Below are 25490 nucleotides of genomic sequence, written 5' to 3' on the forward strand. Positions count from 1 at the left end.
CCATAACATCCCATCCTATCTCTCTAAGATCCATTTTAATATTGTCCATCCACCTACGCCTTGGTCTTCCCAGTGGTCTCTTTCCTTCTGGCTTTCCCACCAATATTCTATATGTATTCCTCGTTTCCCCCTTTCGTGCTACATGCCCTGCCCACCTCATCCTCTTTGACTTGATTATTCTAATTATACTTGGAAGAGAGTACAAGCTATGAAGCTCCTCACTGTGAAGATTTCTCCAACCTAAGTACTATCCACCTCCCAAGGTTTATATGAGTTTGGTTATTATTAACATTCTTCATGGACTATTAGTTCCTAAACACAAAGCACAAACCTTTACAAACTTCATGATATTTCAAAAGATCAGATACATCCTAGATATTAGACATCTTGAAAATTTAAAGCTGTGATTTATGTCACAGTAATGGGCATCATGAACCAGATATTCAAACCGAATGTTGAAATTGTTATTGTCTGTATGTTGTAATCCCTGATCATTGTGTTAGAACCTTAAATGAGGTTTCATGATGGCTCAACTACTCTGTGCACATCACAGGTATAGAACATGCACTTAGATTCTTTTAGTGAATTTGCTTTCAAAATTTTAAACCTATAGACAAAAATAATTTTAAGTCATGAGCCTAGAGTGATTGACAGTTAAAGAATATAAGAACAGGGAATGTACAAAAATGGGTGACACCCATAAATAAATCAACTTTGCTGAAACAAAGCTAATACTAAAACAGTTTTAGTAAATTTTGTGTAATCTCATTAACCAAAATACTGCTAACCCTCTGAGAGCAAGACAGTGATGGTGCAGGTGACTCCACTCAGGATCATGCACACACAGAGAGGCCAGCGTCGACCCCAGCGATCCATCACTACCCAGCACAACAGGTAGCTTGGGATCTCCACAAGTGAGGACAGGAGGAAGCTCACATACTGGTCACTGCCCAGTGCAGGCCCATAGTAACTCAGTCCCACATACACCATCTCATTAGAAAACCTGCAATGAATTACACATAGTGTTATTAACAGGAAAATAAAACAAGAGTGAAATTATGGAGTGCACATGTTTTGTGTCTGCATACACTGATTTTTTTTTAAGTTTGCTATTTAACGACACTGCCAGTATGGAGACTGTACAGTGTCAAACTCACTGATCTTGAAGGTCCTCTACTGCCCATTTACCGCAGATGCAAAAAATTAGGCTGGTGTTGCATCACCTACTTAAAAACATATTCATACTCACTGAACTATGTGTTCAGGTCTGGAATAATTTCCCACAGTATTCATCATGAAAGAGAGAAAAAAGAAGCATTGTTCACTCAATTATTTGTCTTTCTAATATGAAATTATGTATTTACTGAAAATTAATGTGATCGGCACTATAGGCAGCACATTGTATGGAAACAAATTATTTTCTTCTGCATTTTATTAAATATCAAGGTAAAAGCAAAATTGTCCCTGTGTTTAATTAAGCACCATGGAATGAAGATGTATGGAACAGTGAAGTTATAGCATCATGCATTTATAATTTCAGAACTAGATCGAGGGGAGTGATTAGCTTCATGTCCTGGCTGCTTTACTCCAGGAAAGGAACCATAGTACCCAGGAAATAGGAGATTGAGTTGGAGTCAGTTGATCTGGAAGCTGTAGAGGAATGTCTCTGCCCCTGCCAGAAAGGGAACCTTTTGTTCCTGGTAATTCAACCCATATAAGCTATCCTGGCTACTAAATATTAACCACACTGAAAACTACACATACACGTATACTTCAGAGAGCCTATATATTTCCTGTCACATCACATACTTGTATATATATATTTATGCTTTTTGATAAGACATTTTTGAGAAAATAACTGAGTTCACTTTGAGCTTCACATAAAGCAGGGGTTCATTGCACCAGTTTGAAGAAAAAATTCTTCTGAGAATTTTTCATGTAGACCTTAATTCCAAATTTCACCAAAATTCATTCAGTAATTTTGTCTGACATCATGACATATGGATGTGTTCTCACCATAATAATTTGGATAAAGAACTCATGATAACTGAAACTGTAATATGATGGATTATGACCAATGCAGTGGTGATTTTTCTATGTCTTTGAACATGATCGAGTACAGTGTGGTTATTTCTTTTAAGCTGCCTTTCAGTCTCATGACTATGAATTTAAGGAGTATGGTATACACATAGAATTCATGTTCAGACTTCAAGGGAATGTTTAATTTGAAAACCGTACTAAATAATTTTACACAACACACCAGTTGAGTGTGATAAGCGCTGTTTTGAGACGCATGTTTGGAGTGTAACACAAGGCCATCATGCCAGGGCCTTTCTTCAGTCTTGTCTCCTCACTGAGGGTATGCTGCAGCATCATGTGTTGCTGAAAAGGAACACTGTACTTAAAAAGCAGGAATTGTCTTGTAGCTTCATTAAACACGAATAATGCATAAACCTGAAATTTACTTAAGATGGAACATTGCTATCTGTTGGGCAGATAGAAATACATACAGCTGAGCCATTAGTACCTTATCATACTGGCAGAACTTATTCAAGCAGGATGTGAAACATGAAGTTAGTTGGAACATTGCTGTCTCAAATGAGAAAGGATGAATCTGGACAAAATATTTGCAGGTTATTTGAAGGAAAGGAAGAAAACTAAAAATGTGTACTGCTCAATAATACATAGACATCCATGGAGTATGTATTGTGCAGTATTTTTAGCCTACTTTCTTTATTTTGAAAAACTAAAAGAAATCTTACAAGATCATCTTTCTGTCTGTGTATCTCCCCTAACTCCTGAAAGCCACAATAGTGAAGCCATAAAGACATACAAACATATATATGAAGTGACATGATGCCTGAAAGCTGGAATAGGGCAGTCAGGGAGCACAGAGAGGTTATGTTGATCAGCTATGTATCCCTCCTTACTCAAACATACCCCAAGTTGGTGAGGAACTGTGGTGGCAGAAGCACACATTATTGATTGGGTTGGGGACTGAGGTGGAAGTGAATGTGAAGAGCAGGCCTTCACTACAGTCAGAACCAGCCCATCTGAAAAACAGCTTGTTCTAGTTAAGTTTATCATTCCTCATTCTTGAGAAGCCTTCAGGTTTAGTTCATTCACCTAATGATGTTGACTTACACTTGCTTTGGATGCAGAAACTGAACAGTATAGATTTCAATTTTCTTATTGTCAATGGGATGTGTTGATACTCTGGCCCACCTCTTGGATTGAATTTTATTGCTGTATTAATATGCTGTAATATTTTGTTTGTACAGTTATTTTGTTGGTTGCTGACCTTGGAATTTTACCAGAACTGGTGGTTGGTTTTGTCTGTGCTGCTCTCTTTCTCCCCACAGTAACGATGTTTCATGGATTTCAGGTTTTATTAAACTGGCGTCATTGATTTGGAATCATAATTTTACAATTTATAGGAGATGGTTTCTCTTCTTAACCCCCTAATTTAACCTCCGACATTTATGGTGTATAAACCGTAACTAGATCTCCTGTTGTTTCCAAGGGGTATAGAGAGTGACTGAATCTAGAGGGCCCAACAGAGTAAGTTGCCTGATAATGGAAGCAGATTCAGCTTCTGAAATGTGTTTTCTTTAAAAAAGCCCAACATATTGCTTTTCTTTGTAACTGTGGGAACATCCCACATACTAACACACGGTTTTGCCGGTCTGACAGACAGCACTCACTCCTAGTCACTATCACATTGCCGCACATTGCTGCCACCACTTGTATTTATACAGCACTCACTGTCCAGCCCACCTTTACATCATCGCGTGCACTAACCAATCAGCGCTCACAATCGCAAGTGCAAGTTTCGCCCCGCCCATCAAGCATGGTATAAAAGGCGAAGTCCAAAGCTCGCAATCATCAGTGATCACATTCAGTCATTAGTCATCAGCTCTTCCCTGCGCCAAAAACAGCTGCCCTGCAACTCTCCAGCAACTGCATTCTGCTACCAGACAGCTAACGTAGTTGCTACAACTCTCCAGCAATGGTGCCGTAGGCAGCTGTTCCTACAGGCGCATGCAGCACCACATTACCAGCTGGACAAAGCAGCTGAACGGCTGTAAAGACTTGGTCTACTACAAAGGAGAAAATTCTACCAGCGCACTCAAGGTGGAACAAACTGCCCTTTTCAGGGCCAGCCAACTGTTGACATTCCACATAGCTTTGCAGTTATTCTGTACATTCAATTTATAGAATTTAATAAATACAATTGTTACAGATTTACGTGGTTGTCTTTTAGAACATCGACAATCCCACATAGCTTATTGTACCACACTGTCTGTATCCTGTGTGTATAGTGTCAAATGCTAGTATGAGTGGTGAATAATGAATTGGAAAGGGCTTGGAAGAAAGTGGTTGTGGCCTCATCAAGGTATTATCTCAGCATTTGCCTGGAGGGACTGAGAAAAAACCACAATAAACCTCAGTCAGGATAGTAGCTGTCCAAACTGAGGTTCACACTGAGTATCTCCCAGTAACATGTACACACTATTACTGCTGTACTAACCTGCTCAGTATGGGTCAATTTAATGATAATTCATCTTCCTATGTAGCAAATTGTATTTATTTCTTTAAAATTAATGTTGCCAAATATAACTGAGTTGCCATAAAGAAGTATATTCCACATATTTCACTTGTACTTGTGACTACAAATACGAGTATAATATTTTTCTACATCTGGGACCATGTAATTATGCAATTAATTTCAAACCCTGTAAGTGCTCGCATTTTACAGTCATATTTAAAACAACTGTGTTGGAAATTAAGTACCTTGAGCCTGAGTTTGAAGCTTGATGGTAGCTCTTTTCCATTTATTCTTGCCAAGGTTTCAAGGATTTGTGAGCCTTCTTCAAAGCGGCCCTTAGCAAGCAACCATCTCGGAGATTCTGGAAGGAACCTGCAATTATATTAAAGTAATGCTGTATAGTGATGTCTTTTAATATGTGACATTTTACCATGGTTCATTCAACATTTAAGAACATGCAGTCATAGTGAAAGATATTTATAATTTCTTCTTTCAGAAAAATATTTAAATCTGCTTTAATGACACTTTTTGGATNCCATTTAATAATATGAAATATTTCACATATTGTGTGTAAATCCCTTTTTGGATTATCAGAGCCATGTTCACTAAACATAGCAATGACTCCATTGTTGTTTGGCATCCTGTCTCAAAACACACAGCTAGTCCATGCTCCCAGATATTGTAACCATTGTTACTTCTTTCTGTATCATCATGATAAAGTAAATGTGTGTTGACAAAGTGGCTAATGCTGATTTTATAAAGTACAAGCTGTCTTGTGATTAAAATCACAGTTCCGTAATATGCAGAAATGCTGTTTACATACAGCAAGATCCATTCTTAACATCAGAGAGACTACAGCAGAAAACAACACGATGAAGTGACACTGGGATGCAAGAAGTCTTGACAATCAAGAGTTAAGAATCAGATATCATTTTTCTTCTAAAAACCTCCAAAATTTTGAACGATGTACTCAATTTACTGATGATTTATGGTCAACTGAACTACACACTGAAGAATCAAACCAATACTTAACTTTAAAATACTTTAATCTTTTTCTTATCACTGAAATCCCTTTATGCCAGAGCTGGTGTTCATGCCATTATTTTGTTATCAAAACCTCATTTGCGACAACAGAAGTACAGCCATAAATGTAAGATTTGCATTTAGACAGGACAGCTTTCAAGAGACGTACTACACCTCTTACATCTAAAAAATAAATAAATAAAATAAGAATATTAATAAAAATGAATAACAGTTCCAATGAAAAAGAACACCCAGAGAGGATACATTACAATTTAACTCCTTCCACGATGCAAACACATGGTCTTACTATGACTTTATGTCAAGAGAACAAGATTCTTTCCTAAGCTCTAATGAAATTCTAGATTTGTATATGATCTAATGGAACTTGCAAATTGAAAGATAAAGAGTTGTTTTATATGAAGATGAACTTGTTTTGATTGTTTTAATCACTTTCATCACTACTAATCAAAAAATAGGTCATAAATCCTAGAAAAATTAGTCTGACAGCCTGAATGTAGGATTTAAATGCCACATTGCACTGAAAGGGTTAAGTAGTGGAGATACAATTTTGTCCTTAACTGTCATTCAACTCACCACCAGTATATAAAGTATAGAAGAAAGGGAGCAGAAGTAACAAGTGTGAGGACAGTCCAGTCCTGCACCATGTAGGTCACTCCAGTCAATAAGATGAGACCTACTGAGTAGGACAGACAGGTCATGACTGTCACAAACGAACGATAGCTAGGGCCCACAAGCTCCAGTGCTGCAAAAATGAAATTTACAGGTTACTCTATTCTAGGATTGATGTTCTCACAGCAGTGGTTATGAGTCCTATCTTCTGGGATATAATGCCTTGCAGCAGTGGCGTGCCTTGCATGGAAGCAAGGGAGGCATTGCTTCCGTAGTTAAGAAACGAAAAGAAAAGAAGTCATATACAAATAATTCAATTTGAATAAAACGGATTTGAATATTGTCATTTAGCACGCATTCCTGCTCAAGGCCACATGCATCCTCCTCCTCCCTTCCCTTGCTTGGTGGGATGGACCAAGTTTCCTTCATTAATCTTCGTAAGAATTCGTCGCACACGAAGTGGGCAGGGAAGCAATTTTCGGTTTGCTGGCTAATGCCTGTGATATGGAAGCGAAGGCCTGTGTTCTTTCAAGGGTTATGTGAAAATTAACTGTTTATGTGTGATTTCAGTCTTGTTGGGTGTTATAGGTAACATTAAGTTTTATTAAGATATTGTAAGTGTATATTTAGATGGCGTAAGATTGTATTTGTGATCGTATTTTGACGCATCAGAAAGAAGCTATCTGCGTTTAAGGGAAGCAAATCTGTTACTGCGGTACAAGAGCAGGGGCATGATCAGACTACACGCACAGGCAGCAGCTAAAACAAATGCTGGCAGACAACGCGACTGCGACTGTGCAATCGAAAGCCTTTTAAAACGGGGGTTTAATAGCAGGGACTTTTCTGAAAAGAAAATAATTATAGAAAGAGGACGACCGACATGAGAGGTGCCAGAACTTAAAGCACAAACCAAATTATGTGTGAGGAAATTTAATTTGGAAGAGTATTGTAAAACAGAGTGGCTATCCGGGTGCCGTAATATAGGAAAATTGTTTTGTTGGCCATGCTCATTGTTTCTCATGGAAAAAACTGTATGGAACAAGACTGGGTTTGGTGATATCAACAACCTTTATATAGCACTGAAACGACATGAGAACTCTCAGACTCACATTATTTCAACAATGCAACTTGTTATGATCGGGAAATCTCGAATTGACTGTCAACCTGACAATCAAAAACGCCTGACGATACTACATAGAGAAATAATGAAACGCTTGATTGATATCATCTGCCATTTATGAAAGTGGCAACTTGGCCTCCATGGTCATGATGAAAGCATGGATTCTATCGACCGAGGTAATTATGAGGAATTAGTTCACCTTGAGAACAATACAGTATTTACAGGTTTATCGAACAGAATACAAAACGACCATATTGACTCAATAAGTGACGTACATTTTGGTGAGTTGATTGCTATCAGTTCGTTTACTAGATATCACTGCTTCCCTTACTAAAAATAGTACCGCACGCCACTGCCTTGCAGTCCTTTGAAAGCCAACTGATGTATCGGAGGAACGTGCCACCTCTATCTTCAGGGTCGAAGAATAAGCCAAACAAGTAACTAACGCCATCCCTTCTCCTTCTTGTCATTATTGCCCGTTGTTGCCCGTTGCTCCGGCCGCCCTTCTCCTCCTCGTAGTTGCCTCGGCTTTCTCTTGGTTACCGCTCCGTCCACCTTACCCTTTTCTTGTTATCTGGGTTAGGAAGCTATTAGGTTGGATTTGGTATTATGGTATGCAAGGATCTTTTCTCAGGTCAATGACAGGTCTATCTCTGAAGACACTTCAATGCAACAAAACCTTGGCTACACCACCTAGGTTTAATTTACTTATTATTCCTTTCTTGTCACAAACACTGATATATCGTTTTTAATTGTACATTTCTCACTATTGGCTGTATTAGCACTGACACAGTGCCGCCTATACTGGCGATTCTATACAGACAAAAACTAGCTAGTGCCTCCACTCTCGGGGAGTGCCTCTTTGTTAGTCTTTTTACTGGCTTGGCGTCGCTCTGAGAGCCTTCTCAGAACCACACCCTACATGACATCATTCCCCACTCCAGCTACAAAACTGCACATACGAAATAATGCAGTACTATTGTCACGTAGGCACCTCCCCTCCAAAACCTCACACATTCAAGTCCACTGGTGATCGGTTACAAACTCCCAAATATATTTTTGCATTATTTGGGCAAACCATAAATGTGTAAAAATTTATTTAGTTGCCTGGAAACCTTTAACCAATTTAATTTATTACTAACAAGTCTTTATATCTCCTCACTAGCTCGTATAATTGTATAATTTTAAACAAATTTATATTCTCTTTGTCCACTTCTTTACATGGGTTTCTCAAAATTTCACTATGTATTCATACTATATCATTTCCTTTCTTTATGGATTTCCCGTAGTGCTGTGCCAGTATTTTAACATACATTCATATATTTACTTATATTTAGATTATTATTCTATAACATAGTCAAACTTAAGTTTTCTATTGTTAAGCATAACAAAGCTTTAATTACAATATTCCTATACTTCCTGGTAAATATTGTCTATCATTGTCCTTGATTGCAAATGTTAATTTTCCTTTTGATGTTTCACTCATTGTCTTCTTCTTGTAGCACTTTCACTTATTCTCCTTTCCCTTTAAATTTCACTGAAAAATCATTTATGATGCTGCACTGTTGTCTTTACAACCACTTTGTTTACAAGTTTCATCTTATACATATGCCCATTTCCATGTTAATTTTCTTCCATAATTTAAATCCCAACTTTACATTAGTGTATAGTACCTCATATCTAATTTATCCTTAAACTATGTAGGGCTTCAGATGGGTAATATGAAAAAGTCCTTTGACCTCCCCTGACTCATTCTGTAACTCATATAACCCAGAGCTTATTGTTTCCCTTATTAGGAATGGACCCTCGTATATCCGCTGAAAATTGGTTTACTTTTCGTGCATCCACGCAAACACGGGGTTTTTTTTCTTCTTCTCTAGGTACTATTGTCAATGGATTCAAAATGTCAGAGTGACTTAATTCGAAAATATCATCCTTGATCATATCTTGTATTTGTGCTTTAATAACTGGTCTAAACGCAAAGGGAACTGGTCGAGAATACGAGCGTAACGGCTGATCTGCCTTCACCTGGAATTTATACTTCAATAAGCAGCATTTGCCTGGTCGTGTAGTAAAACTAGGCAAATACTTATTTAATGTTTCAAATAATTGCAATTTCTGCTCCAAATTTATTTCTGAACTTCGGTCTATTATCTGGACCAACTCTTCGCTTTGGATATCCCTGCGGTCCGCACATCTCGTGTTACTGGGTTCTCGAACGCGATTGCAGTCTGCAGCGCTAAAGGTTACGTCATCTTCTTCCGCCAATACTCCACTGCGCCCCTGATCCACGCACGCTGCCTCGATTTTCTCAAACTGATTTCGTACAGCCTCTGTCAAAACCAAGTTACTCCCGCGATCTTCTTCCGTTAATACATTGCTTGTAGAACTCATTTCCTTGGGATGAACAAATTTTTTCTGACTTTCTTCAGTTGCTTGAAATTGGACACTCTTAGTTTGTCCTTGACGAACATATTCCAACTTTCCTAAGTCGAAACATAGTTGAATGCCGTATTCTTTCAAAAAACTACAACCCAAAATAACATCACAATTCAATTGTGGGACCACCAAAAACACTGCTTCAAATGTCTCTTCCTCAATGTTGAATTCCATTAACATTTGTAACTTAATTCCCTTTGACCGTTTGCCAAATGCAGTTACTAAGTTTATTCCTTGGACAGGCAAAGTCAACACTTCAATCCCAGCCTTACTCAACTTGTCAAATTTATCTTGGGATATTAAATTCACTTCACTCCCAGAATCCAACAATGCAATTGCAACTTCTTTGTCTTCAAACTTGATTGTAATTTGTGGACTTTTGCTTAAATCTTCCTCATTAATAAACAGTACTATTTGGTCACAATCAAATTTCCCTTGATCAATTTCTTTAGACAATGTTAAAGTTTCTGATGGACCTAAACTTGTAACTTTCTGAAATATGGAAGCGATTCGGTCCTCAAGGCTTCCTGCACTTAGTTTTCCTCAGTTCCTCTAGGCCTTTCCTCTCGGTAATTTCTTTCTTGATCCCCACTCCTGCCCCAGATGTTATTTCTGCTTTCTTCAGGTCTGCTTCTTTCTTCACGAGAGTCCCGCCCCCTATAGCTCGTCTGGTCTCTATTACTTCTCCAAATTTCCCTTTCATTTGGAACATATCTTTGTACTTGCCGCACCTGTCCTGGCCCTCCGAACCTGGAGTCCCCATTTCGATTCGACGGGTTATTTTGCTGAGGACGGCTATTTCTCTGACTATGATCACATACTGACGTCCGTTCTTCCATCAACTCAAGTCTCTTTAAGACTTCCAAAACTTCTGCAACTTTGTTTAATTTGGTGCTCACCAATATTTTTTGTATTTCTTGGGGGTAATGACAGCGCAATGCTTCAATAATCTCGTTATCAGTTAGCTTAGGTTCTAAGTATGATGCCATGGTTGCATACTTCAAAAAGTGGGCTGACAAGGATAATCCGGCCGCCTTATCGTATTAACTTGGGTACAGCCTGCATTTTACCAACCCCTGTTGTGCAGCTGACCACCACGTAGATAAGAATTCAGACTTGAATTGTTCGTAGCTTGCAAACGTCATGCTGGTAGCTTCGAGCCACTGTTTTGATACTGAGCCTACTATAGATCTCTTTGCTACAATTAGCCACAGTTGTTGCTGTATCCCTCGAAATTCGAAAAATTCCTCCAATTGTCTAATATGTGAAACTGGGTTCACGCCCTTGTCTTCATCAAATAATGGTAATGCAAACTCCGTACTTCCTAAATTTCCTGTTGCCTTCACAGACTCCAAATTACTACTTCCTTTGTTTACATCTCCTCTCGCGTTTACTGTTCTGCCATCAGTCACAACGCCAGTCCTATCAACTGGGATTCGCATCTGGTTGCTTACCTTTAGTTTTAATTGAACCATTTCTTGTTCTAAACTTTTAAGTCCACTTTGTAGTTTTAACTGGTCAACATTAATCTTTTGTTCCAATCTACTTTCTTGCTCCCTCAGTTGCCTGGAAACATTACTGGTGCTACTTTCCAGTTCCTTTTGAATCATGTCTATTGCTACTTTAACTGTCATGATTTCCCTGGTAGTCTCGACTTTGTTGTTTTCTACTATTCCCTGAATTTCCTTGACCTTCTGCTTTATTTGGACATTTTCGGTTTCCTGGTGAATGACTAACTGTTCCAACTTAGCATCCTGTTCTTTCCTTTCCTTTTCAAACTGTTGCTTTACTCCTATCATTTCTCGTTCTAACTTGCCTTGCCATTTCGTAACTTCTTGTTTTACTTGGTTAATTTCAGCAGTAACCTTCCCAATCTCAGCAGCTAAATTTTTGGACAATTCTTTGTTTAATTGTTCTTTTGACCTTTGACATTCTAAAACTATTCTTTCCTCAGACTGCTTTACCTCTGTCCTAGTTCTTTCTTCCGCTTGCTTTGCTTCTGCCCTTTGTTGTTCTAGTTGCTGGAACAACTGCTGCATCATACTCATCATGGTTTGCAAGTCTGAACTGCTAACCTTTTCCCCCTGACCATTACTTCTTTCTGGGCTTGACCTTTCTGTTTCTAACATATCTGAATTGAGGATTTCTTTACTTCCTATTCTTTCATCACTATCTTCACTAACATCTCCTAACCTCCCCCCTTCTATTTCTAATGCTGGCGTTAATTCTATTGCCTCTGGAGATTTTTCCCTAGATCCTAAGTCCATTTCCTCGGACATCGTATCCACTGTTCTACTCCGCAATGCACGTTGTGACATTATTACCATTGTTCACTACTCACAGTTCTCTTGAGTTTTACCACCTCCAGTGTTTGTTGAGTGTTGTCGTGAAGAAGTGCCAACGTTGATTAGAACTCGTGCCCCGCATTGGTCGCCACCTCTAACGCCGTCCCTTCTCTTTCTTGTCGTTGTAGCCCGTTGTTGCCCGTTGCTCCGGCCGCTCTTCTCCTCCTCGTAGTTGCCTCGGCTTTCTCTTGGTTACCGCTCCGTCCACCTTACCCTTTTCTTGTTATCTGGGTTAGGAAGCTATTAGGTTGGATTTGGTATTATGGTATGCATGGATCTTTTCTCAGGTCGATGACAGGTCTATCTCTGGAGACACTTCAATGCAACAAAACCTTGGCTACACCACCTAGGTTTAATTTACTTATTATTCCTTTCTTGTCACAAACACAGATATATCGTTTTTAATTGTACATTTCTCACTATTGGCTGTATTAGCACTGACACAGTGCCGCCTATACTGACGATTCTATACAGACAAAAACTAGCTAGTGCCTCCACTCTCGGGGAGTGCCTCTTTGTTAGTCTTTTCACTGGCTTGGCGTCGCTCTGAGAGCCTTCTCAGAACCACACCCTACATGACATCATTCCCCACTCCAGCTACAAAACTGCACATACGAAATAATGCAGTACTATTGTCACGTAGGCACCTCCCCTCCAAAACCTCACACATTCAAGTCCACTGGTGATCGGTTACATAACCAGCATGAAGCAGGAAGCATTGCATCCTTGCTTTGCTTATTCTTCAACCCTGAAGAAGGAGGCATCTTATTAATATCAGTTGACTTTCAATGGACTGTAAAATTATATCTCAAAAGAGAGAAATCTCCAAGTTACTGTATTATCCAGTGAATCTTCAGTTCGTTTCAGCATTCACAAAAGCATAAATTTCACTTACAAATGATGAATGGAATCTGATAGATTGCAGGCACTGTGAGACCGGCAATGAACCTGAACACCGCCCATGACCAAAAATCTGGAGCAGCTGCTGACAGCAAGTTTCCAGTTATCAGGACAGCCAAACATGTGAAGAAAGACAGGCGGCGCCCAAACCTAAATATATGAGTTTTAGTTTCATCCATGTCTGTCTTATGTGTAATGTGTAATACGTACAATTACAGTATGTATTATTCACCATGTTCCTGTATTGAACGAAATATATCAATTAATATTAAGGCACTGTAGATATTGCAACCTTGAAATGCACCTACATAAAGTACAACCAACTGCATGCAACAAGAGTGCTGCCTTCTGGGGTGTACTGGACTACATGGTATCACATCCCAGGTGGACTCCTACTGGACTACACAAGATACATTGTAAAACATAACTCTTCATATAGTCACCATTGTAAGAACCTCCAACTTTGAATTAAATATCCACTAATCATGTAGAGGAAATGCTGAAGAATTATATTTAGAAATGACCAAAAAACCATGCTGATTGACTTACATAAAAATACATAAATTACACTGATTATTAGGTCATTACTTCCATAAGTGGAAGAAGGACAAAAATGCAGGTATCAACTGGATGAAAGGCTATATGAAGAGACATCAACAACTGCCGTTAAGAAAGGAAGGGAACACAAGCCTCTGTTGTGCACCCAGTTTCACAGTAACTATTCTCAGTGATACTTCTGTATAAATTTACCTGACTTCATATTTAACATGACTGACACAGAACTGTCTAAGGTAGCATTTATTTGGCTTGCTTAGTTGGTCTGAAAAATATGTATCCCATCTGGTTGCCTCTCAATTTGTATTCCTAAATAAACTTTTGGAATTGTGGTTTTTGTTATCTGGAACTGATTTTCCAGTTTCAGCAAAATTTCCTCTATTTGTCTTTCATCCTCTCCCATGTTTATCCCGTCATCCACATGAATAGTCATGAAGAAATTATTGGCATCATTCTTAAAACTGCATTGGTCAGATTTTAGTTGGTTTAGACCTTTTTCTTTTAGAAAGGTTGTCAACTTCTTGTTCCATTGCAATGGTGCTTGTCTTAGGCCATATAATGCCTTTTTCAGGAGACATATCTTGCCAGTGTTCTTGTATCCTTCTGGTATCTCCATGTAGTTTTTCATCTCAAGGTCTCCATACAGGAAGGCAGTCTTCACATCAAAGGTTTGCATGTTCATATTCTTATGTGCTGCTATGGCAAACAGTACTCTAAGAAAATTCATGTCAACAATTGGGCTAAAGGTATCCTTGAAATCTATTTCCCCTTCCTTTTGTTGGTATCCTCTCACAACCAGTCTGGCTTTGTGTCTTCCATCATCCTTTATTTTGAAAACCCATTTACTGGTCAGAATTTTCTTGCCCATTGCTTTCTGTTTACATATATCCAAGTTTTGTTTTGGCAGAGCGAATCCTTTTCCTCTTTAATGGCTTTCTTCCACTTCTCACTGTCTTCCCTCTCCATGCACTCGTCATATGTATAGGTGAGCATACCCTCCTTTTGACTCTCTGTGTGATAGTCTCGGTACTTTGGGTGCATTTGAATGTTTCTTCTTGGTCTCAATGCATATCCATGTTCATTTTGTCCATTGTTTTTCCTTCCATTATCCTTGTGGTCAGCATTTTCATTTTCTTCATCCTCTTCAGTATTTGTTGGTTCTTCTTCATTGTTGTCAGCGTCAGGTTCTTGCTGCATTTCGCTGTCTTCCTGATCTGGAGTATCTGGCTTGTCTTCTGGATCCGCCACTCTTTCTATTTCCTTTTGTTTATTTGTTGTCATAGGTTTACTTGTGAATGTCACGTCTCTGGAGACATAGGTCCTTCTGTATTTGGATCCCATATTCTGTAGCCATTTGTGTTGTATCCAATGAACATTCCTTTCTTGCTACGACTGTCCAACTTTCTCAATGGTCTGAGAATTTTAGTGTATACTTCTGAACCAAAAATCTTCAATCCAGCCAGATCTGATCTTTTACCATACCAATTTTCTGCTGGCATTCCATTCACTGTCACTGTTGGACTTCTGTTTAGCAGGTATGCAGAAGTGAGTACAGCTTCACCCAACATTCTCTTACTTGAACCTGAGTCAAAAATCAATGCTCTTGCCTTTTCCACAATGGTACGGTTCATCCTTTCAGCAGTGCCATTTAGCTGTGGCGAATATGGTGTAGTAAATTCCATTATAATCCCCCTGTTCTTACACCATTCTCTCAAGGCGTTGTTCTTATATTCCCCTCCATTGTCGCATCTTATTCTTCTCACTCTTGCATTGAAGTGACACTCAGCTTCATTTACATATTCCTTCAAAAAGGTATACAATTCACTCTTATTTTCTAACAGGTATATCTTACAAAAATGTGCATAATCATCCGCACACGTAAGGAAATATTTCTTATTGTCACAAGTGGTGGGATCAATTGGTCCACACATGTCACTATGAATTATCTCTAATGGCTTTCCAGCCCTACTTCTTTCTGCATCAAATGGGAGTCTCACTTGTTTGGCCTGCATACAAACTGAACATATATCAAAATGTTTACACTTGCACACACTTTCTGGTATCCCTTGGCATATCTCTTGTAGTTTCCTAAGATTCACATAACTTATGTGACCTAGCTTTCTATGCCACTCTACACTTATATCTTGCTGAGTCATCATAGCTTCATTCCTCAGAATCCATTTTCATCCTTTTTTCCTTCGATTACAACATTTTTGTCCTTGAGTATCTGGACTTTCTCTTTCGTAAACAACACTTCTCCATCATTTTCTGTAATACAGTGCACTGACAGCAGATTTTTGCTGAGTTCTGGAACATATGAAACGTTTTCCAAACTACACTCTTTAAATTCCAAATTGCCTGTTCTTTTGCAGTCATACTTTGATTTTTCTTTGCTACCTTTATACACTGAGTATACTGCTTAGTATACATCAAATCAGTCTTCACATTTGTCATATGACATGTGCTACCACTATCCACTACATACATTTTGTCTTTTTTACTTGTATCACTCATGTAGGTTTCTGCTGTTTCACCTAGAAAACTGACCTTGCTTCTTTTATTCCTATCTTTAAAATAACAGTTCTTTTCAGCATGGTTCATTTTCTTACATACTGTACACTGTTTTCTCGTATCACTGTCCTTATTTTTTAAAGTAACAGTCCTTTTCAGAGTGATTATTCCTTTTAAAGATAGAGCAATTTCTCTTACCTTTGTTGGGGCAGTTGATCTGGGCATGACCTATTTGATTACAATTGAAACACTTGAAAGGGGTTTTACTTTCGGTTTTAGTTACTGTCTTAAAAGCTATGCTTTCCTCTTCTTTAGTCGTCATCTTGCACTTCACTTCTTCAACATCAATCTGGCCACCAGGTTGTCAAGGGTTCTGTCCACGGTCATCGTTGAGTCCCAGGCAGTGCTGAAGTGTTTGTAGTCTTCTGGTAGAATCATTGTTATTTTTGTCATGATCATATTTTCATCAACGTTTTGGTTCAGTTGACGAAGCTTGAAGGCAATGTTCTGCACATGACTTATATTTGTCATCATATCCTTAGTTTTGTCATACTTGAAGTTGTAGAAGTCTTGTAGCAGAAGGCACTTCTGTTGAGAGGTGTCGCTGATAGATTTGCTTCAAGGTGTTGTACATTTCTTTCGTGGTTGTGCATGTCACAATGTGGGTCTTCACATGTTTCTCTATTGTTCTCACTATGTAGTATTGGCACTTTGCATCTCACATCTTCCATTTCCTTATATTTTCTTCGTCTCTTCCTTGGTCACTTAACAGGTAGCTGCCATCAACGATGTTTTTCAGTTCTTTTGCACGCACCAGATTCTTGATTTCAAAATCCCACAGTTGGGGTCCTTCAGTTTTGGCAGATGAGTTACCTCTTCTGTCTCTGTGGTTGCCATTTTTTCATTATTCTTCTTCTGTCTTCTCCTTTTTTTTCATCTTTTTTTTAGTTTTTGAGCAAATCTGGGCCCATAACCTGTTGATTTTCTTTGTGTTGTGCTTACATATCACTTAATAGCCATATTGGATGAGAAGAAACTTTTTATTTTAATACAAAACAAAAACAAAAGCAAATTAATATAGATCACTATTACCAACTTGAACATTTTTACATTACCAGATTCTCAACATTCATCACATTCATATAGGTTTTGTTTGTAAGAGATTGAATGATTACGTTAATTTCCTTTGAAGTTGTTGGGATACAATTTAGCATAGCAATACGTTTCCTGAAGAATGATTTTCCAATATGAAATAGTATAAAATGAAGGCTCAGCCATAAACATATATCATTTCATTTAAACACAACAAACCACACTGTTCCATTCATGGTCATTGTGTTTAAATTATAGTGTGGGTCATGACATTTTACTCTATACATCAAAACTTTATTTTGACAGATGTCAGTGTTTCTTAACATGAAATTGACAGAAGCCAGAAATTTGTTTAAAATTAAACTGAGTGAAAATGTATAAATGACAAATGGCATATTCACTTACCTGTCATTAAGTACACCAAAGAGATACACTCCAATTGGTCCTCCAGCATTGAGAGCAGCCAATCCTATTGTTGGGTAAATGGCATGGTTACAAACAAGACTGAACTAGAAAGGAAGGGAAATTGACCTAATCAGAAATCAGATATAAACAACATGCACATTGCAGTGGTGGCCTAAGAGGTTAGGAATAAAACACTGGATTTATTTACCAAATGCCTCAAGATCAAAACTGGCCAAACTAAATGCAAACTTCTTTTCATCTTTCCCTATATTCATTTTTGAAAGTGAGGAATTAAGCTGAGCTTATGCTCACCGACAATTATTGGGGTAGTACTTTACAGAGGGCTGTGAATTACAGCTTAACACAGGCAGAAAATTATGATGGAGGCCTGCAATTTCTCACATATCATTTGGTGCTATATAACTTCTGCAATTAAAAGAGCATCATTAAATAATCGATGAGTCAGTAACGTTATGGGTAGAATAAGTGATTTTGGAGTATACATACCACAGTGTGTTTCATGTAGAACAACATGGCTAAATGTCTGAATACTCACATCAATAACAATAGAAGATCTAACTTGAGTAGTGTTGTACTCCCAGCCTGCCCGACATGGCTCAGTCGGCCAGCTGTTGTTGGGAGTGATCTCCATGAATGTATGTGTTTGCAGCAGTGCTGTCCAGTTCACCGCATAGCGTGAACACTGGCTGAATGTCGAGTTTGACTCTCCCTGTAACATACAAAACATGTGCATCAGAAACATACAGTGGCAAGAACGTAGTTGAATGATAATATACCAGGCCTGTAATTCGTGTGTTTCTTTTCTCAAAATTTCTCAGTAATATGAAGGGAGAATGACTTTGCTTAATCAACACAGATATTAACTAGATGTTTTGGGAAGAACATAAATGACATACTTTCCTTCAAATGCTCCAATCCAGATGGTGAGAACAGCTAGAGCTATCTATAACTTCAATACGATTTCTGTTAGCACAGACCCAGGCAATGTGTTAAATTTGCCTGCTATTCCAGACAACCTAAAATCTCCACACCATTACTGTATTTGTAACCGTGGCACAAAAAAGAATGTCTTATTCTGATTTTATGAAATCTATGATCAATCTCCATACACAATTTTGAATTCCTATCTTTCATTAGTTCTAATCATAAAAATGCATACCTTCGTCTGGCCATCCCAATATCATCTTACTTTCTACAAATAAATTACCATAATGAAATCTGAACATTTTTGAAGACTTAATTCCATAAATAATTTGAACATTCAACATTAATTGGCGTTATTATTGCTCTGACATGAAAAGTTCACATTATATGTATATCAATAGTATCAATTACAGGATGACAAAAAGTATTAATGTGGGATGGGTTCTAGTATATCCATATTTGTTACCAAATTTCATACAAATCCATCAGTTGATTCAAAAGTTATTAGAGGAAGAACTGATACACGAATATCTTATCTTATAAAATATTGAATGTACGCCAAAAATTAAATTTCGGTTTTCATGTATGAAAGTTTTGTCCATCCAGCACTAGTGTAATTCTTTTATTTTGTGTAAATGAAACACGGCACAATACACTTTTGTGAGAAACACATTCATGGGGGAAAATTAAATACAATTTAGAACATAAGATCAACGTATGTCCGTGATAAGGACCAAACCATGGATGGGCATATGGGGCGTGGATATAATGCTCCACGCATTCTAAACTCGGCTCTTTTTGGAGATCACTATCATGCTTCGCTCTCAACCGCTTTACCCCTCAGGAAAAATCCGCGATATACGAAAGATAGGAATCGAAAGGGAGGTGTGTGGGTTCGAGAAACGGCATGTGAGCGGGGGGAACCCGCACATCAGCTTAAAATAGAACCTCGTCTGTCCAGCCAGGGCGGTACATGGTTTAGTCACATAACACAATGACATATGTATTTCACGCTAACACATTATTATCTGTCATACAGATTTAATGAATGTTACGTCTCGTAATCCGCGAGATCGTCATGCTGGCCCTACTTTTAGAAGAAGAGGAATGTAGTTACCAACGGATCTGAAACACATGATCGTACTAAATTTCGTTATGTTCCAACAAATCGCGAAGAATGCATATTGAGTTCATCGGTTGTCCTAAAATGTGAACGTGTTTTCCAGGAACTGGAGCAGACATACCATATTTACGCATGTACAGGCCGCGTACGTGTATAGGCCGCAGCACAATTTTCAGACAGAAATTATAGAAAAAATAATTTTCTTGGAATATTATTTCAGGAGTACAACACCCTGTATTACTAATTATGAATATAATTTTTTTTTTAAATGAAGTGTGATTTCGAATATTTCGAATATAAGCCGCACCCCAGTTTTCCTCTTGAATTTTTGGCAAAAAATGTGCGGCCTATACATGCGTAAATACGGTATTTCCACTAACGGCTCTTCGGTATTCTGTACACCTCATTGGCCTTAACATGTATCACTGGGCAAATATAAATATTACATTGTTGCAAAGTCAACCACACTACAGCTACCGCACAGAATGGAATAACATGTCCTCGTATTTCACGATACATTCATCAAATCGAAAATATTTAAACTAAAAGCTGATTAGGGCAATTTTACGTTACGTTATGCTTGCACAATGAGTGGTTTGGAGAAAGCGATAAGTACATGTGAGCTGCATGTAAAGTAAGGGTTGCACTGGACTGACCCCGACCAAAATTAATTTTAACCCACAACTTCCCTTCACGATTTTGACAAAAATTATTGTCAACTAGTTTCGCAGATGAAACTAGCGGACATATATGCCCCCATTATGAATTCATTTTATCGAAATAACGCATGAAAACGGGCTAAAAAGAATTTGCGATCACTTACGTGACAATATGAATATGGGAATGATGGTCATTGTGAACGAAAGGAGCCCTGAACGACGTGAAGGACAATGTCGAAGGCTTCCAGTTCCTAGCTGTAATCGATATCTTCAAGTATTTTCTCCAAGTATCCACAGCTGCGATTCTCCCATGAGGCCATCCAATGAAAGCAGCCATACTATCGTACTGACTGGGTGACAAAATAATCTTATTATCTGACTCACCAGGCTTCATTCTCATAGGGAACACGGCCCAAATAACTGCAAAACGCATATACTATTGTAACCGTCCTTTGGTTCTGCTAGCTCTAGTAGAGAAATCGAACTCCTCTCAGGGCGTGTTGACTGGCCACGACTTGGGTGATTAGTGGGGCTTTAGGCGTAGGGAAGTCACCTCAACACCAATTAACTGTTTGAAGTCTTTATTCAATCTGCACTATTTAAATGGAAACAGCACCGTAGTGACACACTTCACAGATTTGGGGATGTAGGCTTCCTTACTGTTTACTGAGACGCACACATAATAGTCACCACAGGGGGTGTTTAAGGGGATCGGAACACGTGTACCCCCGATGAAGGTAAATTTCAGAGTCCTCCTAGCCAAGCACCCTCTGAATGGTAAATATTTGCCCTGGTTAACCAAAATTCGGGCAAAGGACCTCCCACTTCAGATGATGATTGGCTGGACCGGGCAGACTGGGAGGTTGCTTATCTTTCTCCTCCAATTAGGAAAGCGAATATCCGCTAGTGTACAGTTTAGGGTGAACTTTGCCACCTGCTGCGTGGCTGCCAAACTGAGATTTTGGGGTAGCAGGAAACGACGCTGCTAAAATTATGACTTTCCCTGTCAAGTTTAGAATTTCTAAAAAAACTCGGCCTTGTTTTACTCATTAAATTGACTGATTTACGGATGGGCAGCTGGCTTCAAGCTTGACCCGAGCCACTTGCTGCGTGTCTCAGGGGAAATATTTCAAATTGTGTGGCGAAAGTGAGGAATTTCACAAAACCCTAACCATACACAAACATCAATTGACCATCCCATAAACTGGATAGTTACACTATGGTCATACACATCGTATTTTGGTTGAGAAATTGTAATGAATAATGGCCGCTACACTTTGCGCTGTTCACGTTAACACCCGTAAACGTTTCCATAATCGCTTTATGTACATAAACTTCCTCCTGTTATCAGGCCTGTACGTTCATCGTAGCGTGTATAACATCCACACTACGCTCTGTGCCAAACGCGCTTAGCAATTTCAATTACGGTTTTTGGGCAAATAAATGACTTTATGTTAATGTAATGGGGGGATGCGGTAGCGTAGTTTGTTGAGGCACTATGCTACAAGACGGAAGATCACGGGATCAAATCGCGATGAGGTCACTGGATTTTTTAATTGACCTAATCCTTTCAGCCGCACTATGGCCCTGGGGTCGACTCAGCCTCTAACAGAAATGAGTACCAGGAATTTTTGTTGAACCGCCGAACCGATTGGAATTAAATTCAATATTGCTTCAACTAAAATTTGTCGTTATATTCCAGTTCGGGTTAAAATCAGGCAACATTCAGGAACACTTTATATGAAAACATACATGCATCACTAGGCGCATACTCACGCGAACTCCCTAATATTTGTTGGAACAAAAGTTGTTGAGAAAGATGAACGTGCATTATATGTTCGATACACTTTGTTCGAAAATCTGATGATTTTCGAATAAGTAACCAAGAGGGATTTTATGCTGTTACAAGTCGAGAAATCAAGCGGCAGTAACAGCGAGCACAACAGAGTACATTCCGTAACTTGCAAAGGAAGTTCCTTGCTACGTGGATTTATGTCTACAAGTATATAAATATACATTTAATTTATAACTGATTATGCTCATACCAGCCTACTTTTGTATTTCAACCTTCTCCCCTTTTCACTGTTTCTCTTTGGGTATTCGCAACGATTAGTTGCATAAAGGAGCCGGCATAGCAGTCCCTCGCCAACAGGGAGAAGACCTGTTATGTTCCTGAATGAAGAAGACCGTGGCTGAAACGACCAGCACCGCGTGAGACATCTGTGTTAGAGTAATCTGGGCCCAAGTTGCCTATTACCTGCAGCCCTTTATTGGGTACTGGCCACTTTTTCAGTTTCTTAAACCTATACCCAGTCGGTAGGATTCTTTGGACGGGGATCAGCCCGTCGCAAGGCCGCTACCTATACGCAGAACAACAGAAACACACAATAAACGCATAGACATCCATACCCAGCGTTCGAGCGAGCGAAAACAGTTCATGCCTTAGACCGCGCAGCTGCTGTGATCACTTACTTCATCAAACATACAAAATGCCAGAACATATTTGGGTTAATGCCATTTAAAATTAACTATGAGTTATAACAATGAAATAGTTTTATTATTTACCTTTAGGGCAAATTGCTGAGTTGCGTTTATGACGATGGTGATGGTTGTGCGAAGTCGCCTGTTCTTCGCATTTCTACACAATTACCACTCTAGGAAACGTACGCACTGCGCAACAATTCTAGCGGGTTCGTTAAACCTTTATTTAACTACCTCTCAATCCGTGAGATGTACAGCAGTGTACTGGTCATAAACTGTATTTCACTCGTCTCCGTGTTTGCTTGAAACATTTCTTCCCTCCGGCGTTTAAACAGTTAGCTAGACGCGAATACAAGACTTCATATAAATAAAGTAATGTTGTCCGTGTTCAATTAAGCACCACACCATGAAGACGTGGAGGACTGGAGGTGTACTTCCACGCATTCTTAACCTCGGGACTAGTTGGTGGTGGGTAAAGCGTCCGTTATTGCTGTCTGATTTTAACCAAACATGGAATGTGTCGACATGTTCTGTAAACTCTTCAATACAAAAGGAAAACTGCTGATCCCTAAATTCAAGTACCTTGGGTGGCGAGGGATTTCTGTCCGTTATTGAAACACGACATGCATATAACCACTGATTTCTTCATGAATTGAAATCGCAAGGATTTACACATCACTTACCTCGGAGGGGATGGCAAGTTGTCTGCGGTCCAGGGGTCCTATCCCGGGCAGGTCCATGAGCTCAGGTACATAGCACCAATGATCGGGGACATCAGCCATGAAGAGCTGGTTAAAGGCACAAAATCCACATGGTATGCAAGCAGGCAGGCACACAAGCCACACCAGCAACTTCTGGTAGCGTCCGAATTCTCCAACTTGTGGCAGGAGGTCATCCAAGTCCATGCCATCCTACAGCACGAACAGCGTAACACTACACAACCTGACACTGTCTGCAACTCTGGGCATTTTAATTGGGTTCGACTGAAACCTGGGCACTGTATAAGGGTTCGATTGAAAATTTACACTTAGGCAGGGGTGCAGTGACCTTTCTAACGAAAGATGTAAAGAAAAAACTAAAAACAGAAGGAAATAAACAATGGGGGGGGGGAGTAAAGTGAAATGAATGAAAAAAATTAGAAATATAAACACAGGTAAAAGTTCATGAAGCTATTTATCCAAAGCTAAGGAACAACATGGTCTCCTGCTCCACTTTTGCAGCATTAGCTTGGATATGAAATAAGAATATCATGTGCGAAGTCATTCATAACAACTCTTCCAATCTCGTTATCTGAGTCTAAGTATTTTCCTCGAAGTGGGCAGATTTCTAGACAGTAAAGCGACTGAAAAATGTCCATAGATATATTACATTCAGACTGAAAGCGAAGGAGATCTTGAAAGTACAGCGTCATTGAGACTAGTGTCCTCTAGGAAAGATGTTTGCACAACTGACGGGACAAAATAGATTTATCTGAAGTCACTACATAACGAACTGGGCATTGACCATCATTACGCGCTGCTTCTGTGCTGAGTTCAGACTTAAGGCCAACTGCCATACGTACTGCAGCCGGGAGTCGTTGGAATTTGAGAAGGAAGGCTATGTTTAACACAGCACCACTTCCACTACTGATGTCATTTCGTGTGCTTTCCGGACGGGAACTATGCATCCTCCGCTCCTGTCAACCGCTATAGACAGCTCCGAGAAAAGACGCAAAACAGCTTGAAGATACAGACTGTTGAAAACCTAATTATGAAAATGCTTTTCAGCAGCATTCATGACTTGCATTTTTATTTCAAAAGTTGATGGTTTTTTTAACTGATACCTTAGCGTTCGCTGTTCCACCTTATCATTTCTTTTATTTATAGTGTGTTCTTTTCACAGAATGAATGGAGTGAATGCTCTGGGTCACGCACGTCCAGCCGCCAGTCTGCAGATCATATTTACGAAATCGCTACATGGATTTATATGAAATTTGGTATATTGAAGGTCGACACTAACGTTACTAAGCGAATAATTTTCATTTCGTGCATCCTGCTGTGTTACAATACATACAACTTATTTACTGGGCTATTGTCGACGGACGCGTACGTGAGGTGGAACCAACGACTGATTTGATGTTATTTTTGTTTCGGTTTTTATATAAGACTTTTATTGGTTTTGAATAACCTATATTTTATATTCTTATTATAATTGTCTTAAATGATTTACGACATTGTATCGGACTTTAAGTGCTGCAGTTCAGTGGTGTATGTTTGTTGAAGTGTATTCACCTGAGGATGGCCACTATAGGCCGAAACATGTAGTGAACTGTATCTGGGCGTTGTCCCTGAAGTTCTTTGATTGTTGTATTGTGACGGCCCAATAAATAAGTTGTAAGTTACTAAGCGACTTCAATTTGTGTTCCCATCAGTCCAACAATCCCTCCTATATCCTACTTTTGTAAAGGCGAGTGATAGCTCTGAATTTAGCAATTTCGGGCTACCAAAGCAACGAACTGTCGAGCGTTAACAAGTTGCATTGTCAATTTTACGTATAATATGGCATAAGCGGTAGAGAAGTCTCTTGTTTCAATGTCGTGTATGTTCTGGCGAGTGCTGACAGTATCTAATGTTGATGTATGAAGTATTGTTAGTACTTATAATGGAATGTGATATAGTCTATGAAGATCTGGAAGGTTTATTCACTTTTAAAACATGCAGGTGGATGCCCAAGA

The 25490-nt window shown here is 39.0% G+C and overlaps 1 protein-coding gene across 2 annotated transcripts in view; it reads right to left on the reverse strand.

Annotated features, from left to right (window-relative positions):
• Positions 1-23682, reverse strand: part of LOC111861335 (carcinine transporter) — a 29060-nt gene extending 5378 nt beyond the window's left edge. Inside the window, exons 1-8 of one of the 2 annotated variants that reach the window (XM_023845814.1) lie at positions 23461-23682; positions 18126-18299; positions 17570-17673; positions 13002-13156; positions 6167-6335; positions 4795-4921; positions 2261-2382; positions 789-1003 (exon numbers count right to left, since the gene is read on the reverse strand). In XM_023845814.1, the coding sequence (XP_023701582.1) occupies positions 789-1003; positions 2261-2382; positions 4795-4921; positions 6167-6335; positions 13002-13156; positions 17570-17673; positions 18126-18299; positions 23461-23682 (1288 nt within the window). Of the gene's footprint in view, positions 1-788; positions 1004-2260; positions 2383-4794; positions 4922-6166; positions 6336-13001; positions 13157-17569; positions 17674-18125; positions 18300-20460; positions 20545-23460 lie in introns of those variants that run through there. The other variant, XM_033750280.1, reaches the window with a different exon arrangement.
• Positions 23683-25490: the final 1808 nt, after the last annotated feature.

Source organism: Cryptotermes secundus, unplaced genomic scaffold (assembly GCF_002891405.2).
Source record: "Cryptotermes secundus unplaced genomic scaffold, Csec_1.0 scaffold230, whole genome shotgun sequence".
Taxonomy (NCBI): Eukaryota; Metazoa; Arthropoda; class Insecta; order Blattodea; family Kalotermitidae; genus Cryptotermes; species Cryptotermes secundus.